The 15,842-nt window shown below is 50.4% G+C and overlaps 1 protein-coding gene across 1 annotated transcript in view; it reads left to right on the top strand.

Annotated features, from left to right (window-relative positions):
- adcy3a (adenylate cyclase 3a) overlaps positions 1-15,842 on the top strand; it is a 53,771-nt gene that overhangs the window by 11,542 nt on the left and 26,387 nt on the right. Inside the window, exons 5-7 of the mRNA XM_052012672.1 lie at positions 622-741; positions 10,585-10,727; positions 11,281-11,442. Of these exons, the coding sequence (XP_051868632.1) occupies positions 622-741; positions 10,585-10,727; positions 11,281-11,442 (425 nt within the window). The remainder of the gene's footprint in view (positions 1-621; positions 742-10,584; positions 10,728-11,280; positions 11,443-15,842) is intronic.

A 15,842-nucleotide genomic window follows, 5' to 3' on the forward strand; every position in this document is an offset into this window, starting at 1 on the left:
TCCCTCTGATCTCCCCCCCCACTGATATCCCTCTGATCTCCCCCCCCACTGATATCCCTCTGATCTCCCCCCCCACTGATGTCCCTCTGATCTCCCCCCCACTGATGTCCCTCTGATCTCCCCCCCCACTGATGTCCCTCTGATCTCCCCCCCCACTGATATCCCTCTGATCTCCCCCCACTGATGTCCCTCTGATCTCCCCCCCCACTGATGTCCCTCTGATCTCCCCCCCCACTGATGTCCCTCTGATCTCCCCGCCACTGATGTCCCTCTGATCTCCCCCACCCACAGATGTCCCGCTGATCTCCCCCCCCCCCCACAGATGTCCCGCTGATCTCCCCCCCCCACAGATGTCCCTCTGATCTCCCCCCCCACAGATGTCCTGCTGATGTCCCCGCCCCCCCGGAGCTGACCCTCTCCAACCAGCTGTGTCCATGTTCCTCTAACACCTTCTCCCTCTGCTGCGCCCGTTCCTTTTTCCTCCATGCCGCCACTTCTAACTGAGCAACAAGTACTCTTCCTCACAGCCCCCGTGTCATCTTCCGAATGTTTAAATCTGTGTGGGGCAGGAAGCATTCTCCTGCCTGGTGTGTCCGGTGACCTGTGACCTCTCTCTGGCAGAAACTCTCGCTGGCATCATCCAATGGGAACTCGCCACTGTTGATCAACACCACAGAGCATAATGGCAGCGTACACACCACATGTACCAGTCCCGATGATCCTGAGGAGTTGGACACACGGGTCAGTGCAGTGTGAGGTGCTGTCTGAGCAGTGGTCTGGGGCTTCGTCCTCTGGAAGAAGATGGGGAGCATTAAGGAGACAGCATTCTCAACAAGAATAGTTTAACCACGGGAAGGGGGAAGGAACAGTCTGAAGTATGACAATGAATGGGAGGAAGGAAAACCCCAAGGCGTTCTGCACTTATGTGGAGAATAAGAGGATGATCAGAGTGAGGGTAGGACTGATCAGGGATAAAAGAGGAAACATGTGCCTGGAGTTGGAAGAGGTAGGGGAGGTCCTTAATGAATACTTTGCTTCAGTATTCACCAGAGAGAGACAGTGACGTTTGTGAGGATGGTGTACGATGGGCTGATACACTGGGGCATGTCGACGTGAGGAAAGGGGATGTGCTGGAACTATTGAAAAACATTAGGATAGATAAGTCACCGGGGCCGGACGGGATATATCCAAGGTTGTTATTGGAAGCGAGGGAAGAGATTACTGCACCTTTGGCGATGCTCTTTGTGTCCTTACTGGCCACAGGAGTAGTGCCAGATGATTGGAGGGTGGCAAATGTTGTTCCTTTGTTTAAGAAAGGGAGTAGGGATAACCCTGGGGATTACAGGCCAGTGTGTCTTACTTCAGTGGTGGGCAAATTACTGGAGAAAATTCTTAGAGACAGGATTTATGGGCATTTAGAGAAGCATAGGCTGATTAGGGACAGTCAGCATGGCTTTGTGAGGGGCAGGTGGTGCCTCACGAGCCTGAATGAATTCTTTGAGGATGTGACAAAGCACATTGATGAAGGTAGAGCAGTGGATGTGGTGTACATGGATTTCAGTAAGGCATTTGATAAGGTTCCTCATGGAAGGCTTATTCAGTAAGTCAGGAGGCATGGGATCCAGGGAGACTTGGCTGTGTGGATTCAGAATTGGCTTGCCCATAGAAGACAGAGGGTGGTGGTAGATGAAGCGTATTCTGCCTGGAGGTCGGTGACCAGTGGTGTTCTGCAGGGATCTGTTCTGGGACCCCTGCTCTTTGTGATTTTTATAAATGACTTGAATCTGGAAGGGTGGGTTAGTAAGTTTGCTGATGATACAAAGGTTGGTGGTGTTGTGGATAGTGTAGAAGGTTGCTGTAGGTTACAATAGGATATTGACAGAATGCAGAGCTGGATTGAGAAGTGGTAGATGGAGTTCAACCCGGTTTAAGTATGAAGTGATACACTTTGGGAGATCGAATTTCAAGGCAGAATACAAGGTTAATGGGTACTCCCAAATTCATCACCTCTTGCTGGATATTCCAGGGTTTAGATGTTTCAAAAGGGACAGGGACGGAGGTAAAAGAGGTGGGGGAGTGGCTTTGCTGATCAGGGACAATATCACAGCTGTAGAAAGGGAGGATGTCCTGGAGAGATCGTCCACTGAGTCAGTGAGGTTGAAGTCAGAAACAGGAAGGGAGCGATGACTCTATTGGGAGTATTCTACAGACACCCCCAATAGCAGCAGAGACACTGAGGAGCAGATCGGGAGGCAGATTTTGGAGAGGTGCAAAAGTAACAGGGTTGTTGTCATGGCAATTTCAACTTCCCTAATATTGATTGGCACCTCCTTAGTGTAAAGGAGATAGATGGGGCAGAGTTTGTTAGGTGTGTCCAGGAAGGATTCCTGACACAGTATGTGGACAGGCCGACTAGAGGAGAAGCCATTATGGACCTGGTACTAGGCAATGAGCCTGATCATGTTTCAGATCTCTCATGGGAGAGCATTTTGGAGATAGTGACCATAACTCCTTGACCTTTACCATAGCCTTGGAGAGGGATAGGAGCAGACGATATGGGAAAGTACTTAACTGGGGGAGGGGGAATTATTATGCAATTAGGCAGGAACTTGGGAGCGTAAATTGGGAACAGATGTTCTTGGGGAAGTGCACAGGGGAAATATGGAGGTTGTTTAGGGAGTACTTGCATGGGGTTCTGGATAGGTTTGTCCCATTGAGACAGGGTAAGGATGGTAGAGTGAAGGAACTGTGGTTGACACAAGATGTAGAATATCTTGTCAAGAGGAAGAAAGAAACTTCCCTAAGGTTTAGAAAGTATGGATCAGACAGGGCTCTGGAGGGAGTTTAAGAATGGACTTAGGAGAGTTAGAAGGGGGCATTAGAAGGCGGTGAGTAGGATTAAGGAAAACCCAAAGCGTTCTACACATGTGAAGAATAGGAGGATGATCAGAGTGAGGGTAGGACTGATCAGGGATAAAAGATTAAACATGTGCCTGGAGTTGTAAGATGTAGGGGAGGTCCTTAATGAATACTTTGCTTCAGTATTCACCAGAGAGAGAGAGAACTTGATATTTGGGAGTACAGTGTAAAACAGGCTGATATGCTAGGGCATGTCGATGTGAGGAAAGGGGATGTGCTGGAACTATTGAAAAATATTAGGATAAATAAGTCACTGGGGCCGGATGGGATATATCCAAGATTATTATGGGAAGCTAGGGAAGAGATTGCTGTGCCTTTGGCGATGATCTTTGCGTCCTCATTGGCCACAAGAGTGGTGCCAGATGATTGGAGGGTGGCAAATGTTGTTCCTTTGTTTAAGAAAGGGAGTAGGGATAACCCTGGGAATTACAGACCAGTGAGTCTTACTTCAGTGGTGGGCAAATTACTGGAGAAGATTCTTAGAGACAGTATTTATGGGCATTTAGAGAAGCATAGGCTGATTAAGGACAGTCAGCATGGCTTTGTGAGAGGCAGGTCATGCCTCATGAGCCTGATTGAATTCATAGAACATAGAACAATTACAGCACAATTCAGGCCCTTCGGCCCACAAAGCTGTGCCGAACATGTCCCTACCCTAGAAATTACTAGGCTTACCCACAGCCTTCTATTTTTCTCACCTCCATGTACCTATCTAACAGTCTCTTGAAAGACCCTATTGTATCAGCCTCCACCACTGTTTCCAGCAGCCCATTCCACACACTCACCACTCCCTGAGTAAAAAACTTACCCCTGATATCTCCTCTATATCTACTCCCCAGCACCTTAAACCTATGTCCCCTTGTGGCCACCAATTCAGCCCTGGGGAAAAGCCTCTGACTGTCTAGCCTATCAATACCTCTCATCATCTTATACACCTCAATCAGGTCCCCCCTCATCCTCCATCGCTCCAAGGAGAAAAGGCCGAGTTCCCTCAGCCTGCTTTCATAAGGCATGCTCCGCATTCCAGGCAGCATCCTTGTAAGTGTATCCTCTCTGTGGCTTCTGCATCTTTCCTGTAGTGAGGCGACCAGAACTGAGCACAAGTGGGGTCTGACCAGGGACGTATAGAGCTGGAACAATCCCTCTCGGCTCCTAAATTCAATTCCCCGATTGATCAAGGACAATACACCATATGCCTTCCAAACCACAGAGTCAACCTGCGCAGCCGCTTTGAGCGTCCTATGGACTCGGACCCCAAGATCCCTCTGATCCTCCACACTGCCAAGAGTCCTACTATTAATACTATATTCCGCCAATCTCTGACAGCCCTCCAGACTATCCACAACAGCCCCAACCTTCGTGTCATCCGCAAACTTACTAACCCACCCCTCTACTTCCTCATCCAGGTCATTTATAAAAATCACAAATAGTAAGGGTCCCAGTACAGATCCCTGAGGTACACCACTGGTCACCGACCTCCACTCAGAATACGACCCTTCAACAACCACTCTTTGCCTTCTGTGGGCCAGCCAGTTCTGGATCCACACTGCAATGTCCCCTTGGATCCCATGTCTCCTCACCTTCTCCATAAGCCTCGCATGGGGTACCTTATCAAACACCTTGCTGAAATCCATATACACTACATCTACTGCTCTCCCTTCATCGATGTGCTTAGTCGCATCCTCAAAAAATTCAATCAGGCTCGTAAGGCAGGACCTTCCCTTAACAAAGCCATGCTGACCATTCCTAATCATATTATACCTCTCCAAATGTTCATAAATCCTGCCCCTCAGGATCTTCTCCATCAGCTTACCAGCCACTGAGGTAAGAGTCACCGGTTTATAATTTCCTGGGCTATCCCTACTCCCCTTCTTGAATAAGGGAACAACATCCACAACCCTCCAATCTTCTGGATCCTCTCCCGTCTCCATGGACGACGCAAAGATCATCATCAGAGGCTCCGCAATCTCCTCCCTCGCCTCCCACAGCAGCCTGGGGTACATCTCATCCGGTCCCAGTGACTTATCTAACTTGATGCTTTCCAAAATTTTCTGCACCACCTCCTTTCTAGTATCTACATGCTCAAGCTTTTCAGGCCGCTGCAAGTCCCCACTACAATCCCCCAGATCTTTTTCCATGGTGAATACTGATGTAAAGTATTCATTAAGTACCTCCACTATTTCTTCTGGATCCATACACACTTTCCCACTGCTGCACTTGATAGGCCGTATCCTTTCGCATCTCATCCTCTTACTCTTCACATACTTGTAGAACACCTTGGGGTTTTCCTTAATCCTGCCCGCCAAGGCCTTCTCATGCCCCCTTCTGGTTCTCCTAATCTACTTCTTAAGCTCCTTCCTATTGGCCTTATATTCTTCCAGATCTCTAACATTACCTAGCTCTCTGTACCTTTTGTATGCTTTTCCTTTTGACTAGATTTATTATAGCCTTCATACACCATGGTTCCTGTGTCCTCTCGTGACTCCCCTGTCTCATCGGAACATGTCTGTGCAGAGCTCCACACAAATATCCCCTGAATATTTGCCACATATCCTCCGTACTTTTCCCTGAGAACATCTGTTTCCAATTTAATCTTCCAATTTCCTGCCTGAGAGCCTCATAATTCCCTTTACTCCCAAGTAAACACCTTTCTAGCCTATCTGTTCCTATCCCTCTCCAGTGCTAATATAAAGGAGATAGAATTATGATCACTATCACCAAAATGTTCACCTAGAGAGATCTGACACCTGACCAGGTTCATTACCCAATATCAAATCAAGCACAGCCTCTCCTCTTGTAGGTCTATCTACATACTGTGTCAGGAACCCTTCCTGAACACACCGAACAAACTCCACCCCATCTCAACCCCTCACTTTCTGGAGGTGCCAGTCAATGTTTGGGAAATTAAAATCCCCCATCACAACTCTGTTGTTCTCACACCTTTCCAGGATCTGCTTCCCTATCTGTTCCTCAGTAACCCTGTCACTATTGGGCAGCCTATAAAAAACAGCCAGCACCGTTATCGACCCCTTCCCGTTCCTAACCTCCACCCACAGAGACTCTGTAAACAATCCCTCCACAATGTCCACCCTTTCCGCAGCCGTGACACTATCTCTGATCAACAGTGCCACTCCCCCACCTCTCTTGCCTCCCTCCCTGTCCTTCCTGAAACATCTAAAACCCGGCACTTGAATCAACCATTCCAACCCCGGAGCCATCCAAGTCTCCGTAATGGCCACTACATCATAGCTCCAAGTATCGATCCAAGATCTAAGCTCATCCGCCTTGTTCACAATACTCCTTGCGTTAAAATAGACACATCTCAAACCTGTCTGAACACTTCCCTTCTCTATCACCTGCCTTTGGTACTTACTCCTAGCTTCCTCTATTTGAGAGCCTAACACCTCTTCCCCAGTCTCTCCAGTACGGATCCCACCCCCCAACAATTCTAGTTTAAACTCCCCCCAGTAGCCTTAGCAAACCTCCCCGCCAGTATGTTGGTCCCCCTGGGATTCAAGTGCAACCCATCGTCTTTGAACAGGTCATACCTGCCCCAAAAGAGGGTCCAATGATTGAGAAAACTGAATCACTGCTCCCTACTCCAATCCCTCAGCCACGCATTTAACCTCCTCCTCATTCTGTTCCTGTACCCACTGTCGCTTAGCATAGGCAGTAATCCGGAAATTACTACCTTTGAGGTCCTGCTTCTCAACTTCCTTCCTAATTTCCTATAGTCTCTTTTCAGGACCTCATTCCATTCCCTACCTATGTCGTTGGTATCAATATGTACCACGACCTCTGGCTGTTCTCCCTCCCCCTTCAGGACATCTTGGACGCGATCCAAAACATTCCAGACCCTGGCACCTGGGAGGCAAACTACCTTCTGAGTTTCTTTTCTGTGTCCACAGAATCGCTTGTCTGCCCGCCTAACTATAGAGTCCCCCATCACTAGTGCCCTCCTCTCTCCTTCCCTACCCTCCTGAGCCACAGGGCCAGGCTCTGTGCCAGAGACACTGCCACTGTTGCTTCCCCCAGGTAGGCTGTCTCCCCCAACAGTACTCAAGCAGGAGTACTTATTGTCAAGGGGTACAGCCACAGGGGTACTCTCTAGTACCTGACTCTTCCCCTTCCCCTTCCTGACTATGACCCAATTGCCTGATTCCGATGTTCCCGGCGTGACCACCTGCCTATAACTCCTCTCTATCACCTCCTCACTCTCCCTGACAAGACGAAGGTCATCGAGCTGCATCTCTAGTTCCCTAACACGGTCCCTCAGGAGCTGCAGCTCGACACACTGAGTGTAGATGTCACCCTCCCGGAGGCAGGGAGACTCCGGGAACTCCCACATCTGACACTGAGTACAGGAAACCACACTCATACCCCTTCCGTAACTCGTCACCTACCTTTCCCCGCCCCTTTACGCCGAAGCCCCTTGAGACAAAGCCCAGAACACTCTGCTCCCTCTCACTCTGCTGCCCGCTCCAACGCTGCCCGCTGGATGTGGCGGTTGGGTTTTTAAACTGCCCGTGCTGCGCCTGCGCAGTCCAGCCCCCACTCTACCACTTAAAACTTTTACACCCTTATAAAAGTACCCTATAAAAACACTAACCCTAATTAATTACAACCCTATTAAAAACTAAGCCTTATACTTAAAACCCTAATAAAAAGATAAAGAAAAACTTATCTGCTCCGTAGTCCTCCAAAGCGAAGCCCACAAAGCCTCCAAAGTCTTTGAGGATGTGACAAAGCTCATTGATGAAGGTAGAGCAGTGGATGTGGTGTACATGGATTTCAGTAAGGCATTTGATAAGGTTCCTCATGGAAGGCTCATTCAGAAAGTCAGGAGGCATGGGATCCAGGAAAACAGGGCTGTGTGGATTCAGAATTGGCTCGCCCATAAAAGACGGAGGGTGGTGGTAGATGGAGCGTATTCTGCCTGGAGGTCGGTGACCAGTGGTGTTCCACAGTGATCTGTTCTGGGACCCCTGCTCTTTGTGATTTTTATAAATGACTTGGATGAGGATGTGGAAGGGTGAGTTAGTAAGTTTGCAGATGACACAAAGATTGGTGGTGTTGTGGATAGTGTAGAAGGTTGCTGTAGATTACAACAGGATATTGATAGGATGCAGAGCTGGGCTGAAAAGTGGCAGATGGAGTTCAACCCGGAAAAGTGTGAAGTGAGACACTTCAGAAGATCGAATCTGAAGGCAGAATACACGGTTAATGGCAGGACTCTTCGCAGTGTGGAGGACCAGAGGGATCTTGGGGTCCATGTCCATAGATCCTTCGAGGTTGCCGCGCAGGTTGATAGTGTTGTTAAGGAGGTGTATGGAGTGTTGGCCTTCATTAGTTGGGGTACTGAGTTCAAGAACCGAAAGGTGATGTTGCAGCTCTATAGAACTCTGGTTAGACCACACTTAGAGTACTGTGTTCAGTTCTGGTTGCCTCATTATAGGAAGGATGTGGAAGCTTTCAAGAGGGTGCAGAGGAGATTTACCAGGATGCTGCCTGGATTGGAGAGCATGTCTTACGAGGATAGGTTGAGCGAGCTGGGGCTTTACTCTTTGGAGAGAAAGAGGGTGAGAGGTGACTTGATAGAGGTGTACAAGATGATAAGAGGCATAGATCAAGTGGACAGTCAGAGACTTTTCCCCAGGGCAAAAATGGCTAACGTGAGGGGACATAATTTTAAGGTGATTGGAGGAAGGTATAGGGGGGATATCAGAGGTAAGTTTTTTACACAGAGAGTGGTGGGTGCGTGGAACGCACTGCCGGCAGAGGTTGTGGGGGCAGATACATTAGGGACATTTAAGAGTATCTATCTGACACATGAATGATGGAGAAATGGGGAGCTATGTGGGAGGGAAGGGTTAGATAGATCTTAGAGCAGGATAAAATGTCGGCACAACATCGTGGGCCGAAGGGTCTGTACTGTGCTGTAGTGTTCTATGTAACTCTCTGGTTTCTTGTGGTCACAGGCAGAGCAGTTGCCATACCAAGCTGTGATGCATCCAGATAGGATGCTTCCTATGGTACATCCATAAAAATTGGTGAGGGTCAAAGGAGACATGACCAATTTCTTCAGCCTCCTGAGGAAGTAGAGGCGCTGGTGAGCTTTCTTGGCCACAGTGTCTACCTGGTTGGACCAGGACAGGCTATTGGTGATATTTACACCTAAGAACTTGAAGCTCTTGACCTCAGCACCATCGATACATATTGGGGTCTGTACTCCACCCCGCTTCCTGAAGTCAATGACCAGTTCTGTTTTGCTGACATTGAGGGAAAGGTTGTCATGACGCCATGTCACTAAGCTCTCTATCTCCTTCCTGTACTCTGACTCATCGTTATTTCAGATACTGCCCTCTGTGGTGGTATCATCTGCAAACTTGTAGGTGGAGTTGGAGCAGAATCTGGCTACGCAGCCATGAGTGTCCAGGGAGTTGTGTAGAGGGCTGAGGACGCAGCCTTGCGGGGCACCAGTGTTGAAGGTAATCGTGGAGGAGGTGTTGTTTTCTTCCCTCACTGATTGCAGTCTGTTGGTCAGGAAGTCCAGGGTCTACTTGCAGTAGCAGGTACAGAGTCCTTTGCCTAGGAGTTTGGAGATGAGTTTGTTTGGAATTACAGTGTGAAAGATGGTGCTATAGTCAATAAATAAGAGTAACCCAGGGTGGTCCTGTGCACTGGTCTGCCCTCAGCCAGAGTATTGTGTTCAATTCTGGTCGCCACATTATGGGAAGGACGTGGAAGGTATTAGAGAGGCTCCAGTACAGATTTATGAGATTGGTTCCTGGGGTGACGGACAGATCAGAGAGATTGGTTTTGTAGAGAAGAGAAACCCTGAGGGAAGATTTGTAGAAGTATATCAAATGATGAGGTGTGTGGACAGAGTGGATACTGGGAGCTAGGTCCCACTGGTGGAGACGTCGCAGACTGGAGGTCCCAAGCACAAAATAAAGGAGAAGAGAGTTAAGAGTCATGTGAGGAGAAACCTGCCGATGCAGTGTGGAGTTGGAATGTAGAGCACTCTGCCTGCAGACGTGGTGAATCAGACTCTCACATTTAACAAGCAGTTGAAGGCAGAGAAGGTGGTGGGACAAGTGCTGGTAAATGAGATCAGTGTAGATGGGGAGTTGATAGTCAGCATGGACATGCTGGGCCGAAGGGCCTGTTCCTGTGCTCACAAATACATGGAGAGGAGCGATTGACAGGGTCAGAAGAAGGTGCAGGGGTTCGATGGAGAGGTGATGTAGTGGTGAGTCAGTGCGGACACAACGGAACGACGGCTTCCGTGGAAGGTTGGCAACAATGCAGAACATTGAGGAATAACATGTGATGGTGGCATAGGGTATGTACTGGAGGGGAGTGGCGTGTAACGGAGAGGAGAGCCATGTAACGGAGGGGAGTGGCGTGTAACGGAGGGGGATGGCGTGTAACGGATGTGAAGTGGCGTGTAACGGAGGGGAGTGGCGTGTACAGAGGGGGATGGCGTGTAACGGAGGGGTGCAGTGTGGTGTGAGATGGTGAGGCATCCATGGGACTGAGAACAGCCAGAAATGGTGCAGGATACCAGAGGGTTAGGGTTAGAGGAGACGTTATAAGAAGAGGTCCTGCCGTCCCTCGCTCCCTCCCTCGCTCCCTCCCTCACTCACTCTCGCCCTTGGGTAGGTCGTGAACCCCTCGTTCCCCAACCCACGGAGAAGACTGCGGTTACGAGATCTGTCAGAACGGGTTGTCGATTCAGAACAGAACCAACAGGAGTTGAACCAGTTGCTGGATGCGGCCCTGTTGGAGCGAGAGAACGTGCAGGCGTGAGTTCAGTCCCCACTCCCTCCGATGTTGTGGTTTGGGGTCGTGGGGTGGGGTCACAGGGCGGGGCAGATGACAGGGGTCGCGGAATGAGGTTGAAGGCAAGGGTCACAGGGTGGGGTCAGGAGTCGTGGGTGGGGTTGGTAGGTTGTGGGATGGAGTCAACATGTTGGGGTCAGGGGTCGTGGGGTGGGGTCAGGGTGCACTGGGTGTTGTGGAGTGGGGTCAGGGTGTGGTGTCAGGGATCACCAGGTCGGGTCAGAATGTCGGGGTCAGGGATCGTGGGGTGGGGTCAGGGTGTCTTGGTCGTGGATTGGGGTCGTAAGTCCGCTGTAATCAGGGATCGCAGGTGGGGTCGGAGTGTCAGAGACAGGGGTCGCGGGGTGGGAATTGTGCTGTCGGGGTCAGGAGTCACAGGTGGAGTCAGGGTCAGGGGTCGCAGGGTGAGTGTCAAGGGTTGCGGGGTGGGGTCATGCTGTTGGGGTCAGGGTCACAGGGTGGGTTCATGGTGTCAGGGCCCACATGCTGCCAACATGACCCCCCTGTTGTTGACAGGACGAAGGGACGATGCACCAACCGCCTGTCGATGAGGTTCACGGTGCCGGAGCTGGAGAGTCGATTCTCGGTGGAGAGGGAGAAGCAGAGTGGAGCCGCCATCAGCTGCTCCTGTGTCGTCCTCGCCTTCTCCTTCCTCGTCCAGTTGTCCATCGACCCAGGGTCAGCAGGGTTCAGGGGTTGGAGGGTGGGATCCAACAAAAACCATGTTGGGGTCAGGAGTGTCGGGTTACAAAGGCCAAGGGTGTCGGTCACAAGGGTCGGGGTTCACTGTCAGGAGACAAAAAGCAAAAATTGCAGATGCTGGAAATCTGAGATAAAGTAGAACTTGCTGGAAACTCCCAGCGGGTCGGTCAGTGTCTGTGGAGAGAGGAGCAGAGTTCACATTTAGAGTCACTGACCTGTCAGATTGGGGGCTGTGCCCAGTGTGTCCCCAGCTGCTCCTGGTCTGGGTTACTGCTTCAGAGGAGGCATCACGTATAACGGTGCTGGGCCCATTGCTATTTGTCATCATTATCAATGATTTGGGTGAGAATGTACAAGGCGTGATTAGTAAGTTTGCAGATGGCACTAAAATAGGCGACGTCATTGACAGTGAAGATGGTGATCAGGATTTACAGAGGGATCTTGCTCAGCTGAGTGGGCTGAGGAATGGCAAATGCAGTTTAATTCGGATAAGTGCGAGGTGTTGCAATTTGGAAAATTAAATCGAGGTAGGATTTTCACAATGAACGGTGGAGCCCTGTAGAATGTTGTAGAACAGAGGGACCTTGGAGAACAAGTACATAGTTCCTTGATGAAAAACACGATGATGCTGGAGGAACTCAGCACCAGGCGCATCCGTGGGGAAAAGCAGGCGGTCAACGTTTCGGGTCAGGACCCTTCTTTAGGTCTGAAGATAGGAAAAGGGGAAGCCCGATATATGGGGGGGGAAGCAGAGCAGTGATAGGTGGACAAAAGAGCAGAGGCGGGGTGGGCACAGGGTGGTGATAGGTAAATGCAGGTAAGAGACAGTGACAGGCAGGTGCGGGGGAGGAGGGGAGAGCAGATACACCGGGGGATGGGACGAAGGTAAGGAGGGAAAAAGCGGTAGAAAAAAGAGAGACTAGGAAAGGGATAAAAAGAGGCATGGTGGGGGGTGGGTGTGAAAGTGGTATCACAGGGTGGTGAAGAAGGCTTTTGGCACGCTGGCCTTCGTCTTTCAGGGCATCGAGTATAGAAGTTGGGATGTTGCAGTTGTACAGGACACTGGGCCGGACTTGAAGTACTGTGTTCAGTTTTGGTCGCCCTGCCATAGGAAAGATGTTATTAAACTGGAAAGCGTGCAGAAATTATTTGCTAGGATGTTACCAGGACTTCAGGGACAGGCTGGGACTTTATTCCTTGGAGTGTAGGAGACTGAGGGGTGATCTTTATAGAGGTGTATAAAATCATAAGGGCAATAGATAGGGTGAATGCAGTCAGTCTTTTTCCTTGGGTTGGGGAATCAAAAACTAGACGGCACAGGTTTAAGGTCAGAGGGAAAGATTTAATAGAAAATTGAGGGGCAACTCTTTCACAAAGGTATCCATGTGGAACGAGCTGCCAGAGGAAGTGGTTGAGGCAGGTACAAAAGCCAGTTGGACAGGTACGTGGATTGGAAAGGTTTAGAAGGTTGTGGGCCAAACACTGGCAAATAGGACTAGTTTGGATGGGGTATCTTTGTCGGCATGGGCTGTGGTGGGCAGAAGGACCCATTTCCGTGCTGTACAACTCTGTAACAAGTCACCAGGATGGGATGGCTCGTGTTCTGGGAGTCTAAAGTCATACAGCACAGAAACAGGCCCTTCGGCCCACCACGGTCAAACTGACCATGAAGAACGCATCACACTGATCCCATTTCCCAGAGAGGGAGATAGAGAGATATCTTCATTAGTCACATGTACATAGAAACAGTGAAATGCATCTTTTGCGTAGAGTGTTCTGGGGGCAGCCCGCAAGTGTCCCCACGCTTCTGGCACCAACATAGCATGCCCACAACTTCCTAACCCGTACGTCTTTGGAACATGGGAGGTAACCGGAGCACCCGGAGGAAACCCACGCAGTCACGGGGAGAACGTACAAACTCCTTACGGACAGCGGCAGGAATTGAACCTGGGTCGCTGGCGCTGTAATAGCGTTATGCTAACCGCTACACCACTGTGCCTGCCCTTGGTCCGTAGCCAACACCTGCCTTGGTGATTGCATCTAAAAATGTTGTGAGAGTCTCTGCCCGCACCACCTCCTCGGGCAGTGTGTTCCAGGTTACAAGCACCTCTGGGTGTAAAACAAATTCCCTCAAATCCCCTCTAACACTCTTACTCTTCACCTTAAATCTATCCATCTGGTCCACCTCTGGCATGGGGACAAGTATCTACCCTTTGGAGACGTATGGGAGCACTGAGGAACAGAGGGACCTTGGTCTTCAAGTCCAAGGATCCCTGAAGGTAACAGCACAGCTGGTGAAGAGGGTGTACAGACTACTTGCCTTCATTAACCAGGGAACAGAATTTAAGAGAACAGAGATTACGCTACATCTTTATAAAACGTTGGTTAGACCACAGCTGGAGGGAGCACTATGTGCTCTTCTGGTCACCACACTGTAGGAAGGATGTGGTTGCACTGGAGAGGGTTCAGAGGGGATTCACCAGGGTGTTGCCTGGGATGGAGCGTTTCCGTTATGAAGGGAAACTCGATAGGTCTGTGTTCCCTAGAGAGGAGGAGGCTGAGGTGAGACCTAATAGAGGTGGACAGAATCATGAGGGGCATAGACAGGGTGGATGGAGGAAACTTTTCCGTAGCAGGGGTGTCCAGAACTAGAGGGCATCAGTTTCAGGTAAGGGCCAAGAGGTTTCGAGGGAACCTGAGGAAGAATTTCTCCCCTAGAGGGAGGTTGGAATCTGGAACACACTGAGGGGGCGGTGGAGGCAGAGATTCTCACAATGACACAAAGTGCCTGGATGAGTGTTTGCATCACCAAGGCAGAGGTGGCTACAGACCAGCTGTAGCTGGGTACCTGCTGGTTGACGTGAACATTGGGGGCCTGTTTCTGTGCTGTGGAACTATCTGCACAATGCTTCCACCACTTGCCAGCTTCATTGCCCAGGATTAGGTCCAGTACTGCCCTGTGTCGTAGACTATCAATGTACTGGATGCTCCTCTTGATGGAGCAATGGAGGGCAAGAGAGAAAAACAGAAGAGAAAAGAGTTAAGAGTGGCGTGAGGAGAAACTTCCTGATGGACGGGAGACTCTGCCAGGCTACAGAGAATTAGCCGGCGGGAGGAACTATTGAGTTACTCTGATAGAGACCTCGTGTACTGTAACTATTCCGTGATTATTGAGGGGAACTGAGGAGGTGCAGTGGGGAGGAGAAGGTCTCGAGCTCTGGTCACACAGCACCTGCAATACTGTGGCCAGGTCTGGTCTCCATACCTCAGGAACAATAGATGTGACAGAGGGAGTGAGGGAAAGTTTACCTGATCCATTCCTGAGATGATACGCTTGCCATGTGAGGCAAGGTTAAGCAGCCTATACTCTCCTGTATGAGAAGAACGAGAGGTGATCTTGTTGAAATGCAGAAAATTGTTATGGAGCTTCAGAAGGTGGTTGATGCTTCCCCTGGCTGGGTGACTGGAACCAAGGGCCATCAGGTCAAGGTAAGGACCATTCCGGTCAACATGAGCAGAGATGTCTTCACTTCTTCCCATGTTTCCTTGTGACTTGGTGGGGGGTTTTGGTGCATTGAGTCTGTGCTGGTTCAGAGCTGCCTCATCAATCCACTTGTTTCTCTGTAACCTACCCTCTCACATGGAGAGCCACTACCCACCAGTTCCCAACCACACACTAGGGGCAGTTTACAGGGATCATTAACACACCAACCCTGCACATCATTGGGATGTGGGAGGAAACCGGAGCTCCTGGGGGAAACCCACGCAGTTACAGGGAGAATGTGCAAACTCCACACAGCAAGCGCCAGAGGTCAGGATCGAACCCGGGTCTCTGGAGCCGTGAGGCAGCAGCACTACCCACTGTGGCACTGCACTCAGAGGCTGGTGAATCCTTGGAAGTCTCTACCCTGGACGGTTGTGGAGGCTCAGTCACAGGGTTTGATAGATTTCTGCCATAGAGGGAAGGGCAGGGACGTGGTGCCGAGGCAGATCAGGGTATCCGGGTGTAGGTTGGAGCTGACAATCTCCATGTCCACTCCTGCTCCTGGTGGTTTGGGGTCAGGGATTCACAGTTTAGGATCCTGCTTCTCTGGGGCCAGGACATTTTTTCGCCTGTGATAGGGAAGGGTCATGGAGTAACTGCTTCCCTCTGCCCAGACGCTGCCTGACCTACTGAGTGTTGTACAGGTTGGGGAGAGGTTACAACCGTGTGGACACTGCCCAATCACTGCGCTGGAATGGGAGAGATGAAGAGTTAGAGTGTGAGAACTGAGGGCAGGAGAGGTTGTCCACACTGTGGCCACAGGGATAGGGACCCTCCCCGTGGGTGAGAGGGGAGGGGAGAGGGTTCGGGCTGCAGAATGGGCTGAGATGTC

This window comes from Pristis pectinata, chromosome 3 (genome assembly GCF_009764475.1).
Source record: "Pristis pectinata isolate sPriPec2 chromosome 3, sPriPec2.1.pri, whole genome shotgun sequence".
Taxonomy (NCBI): domain Eukaryota; kingdom Metazoa; phylum Chordata; class Chondrichthyes; order Rhinopristiformes; family Pristidae; genus Pristis; species Pristis pectinata.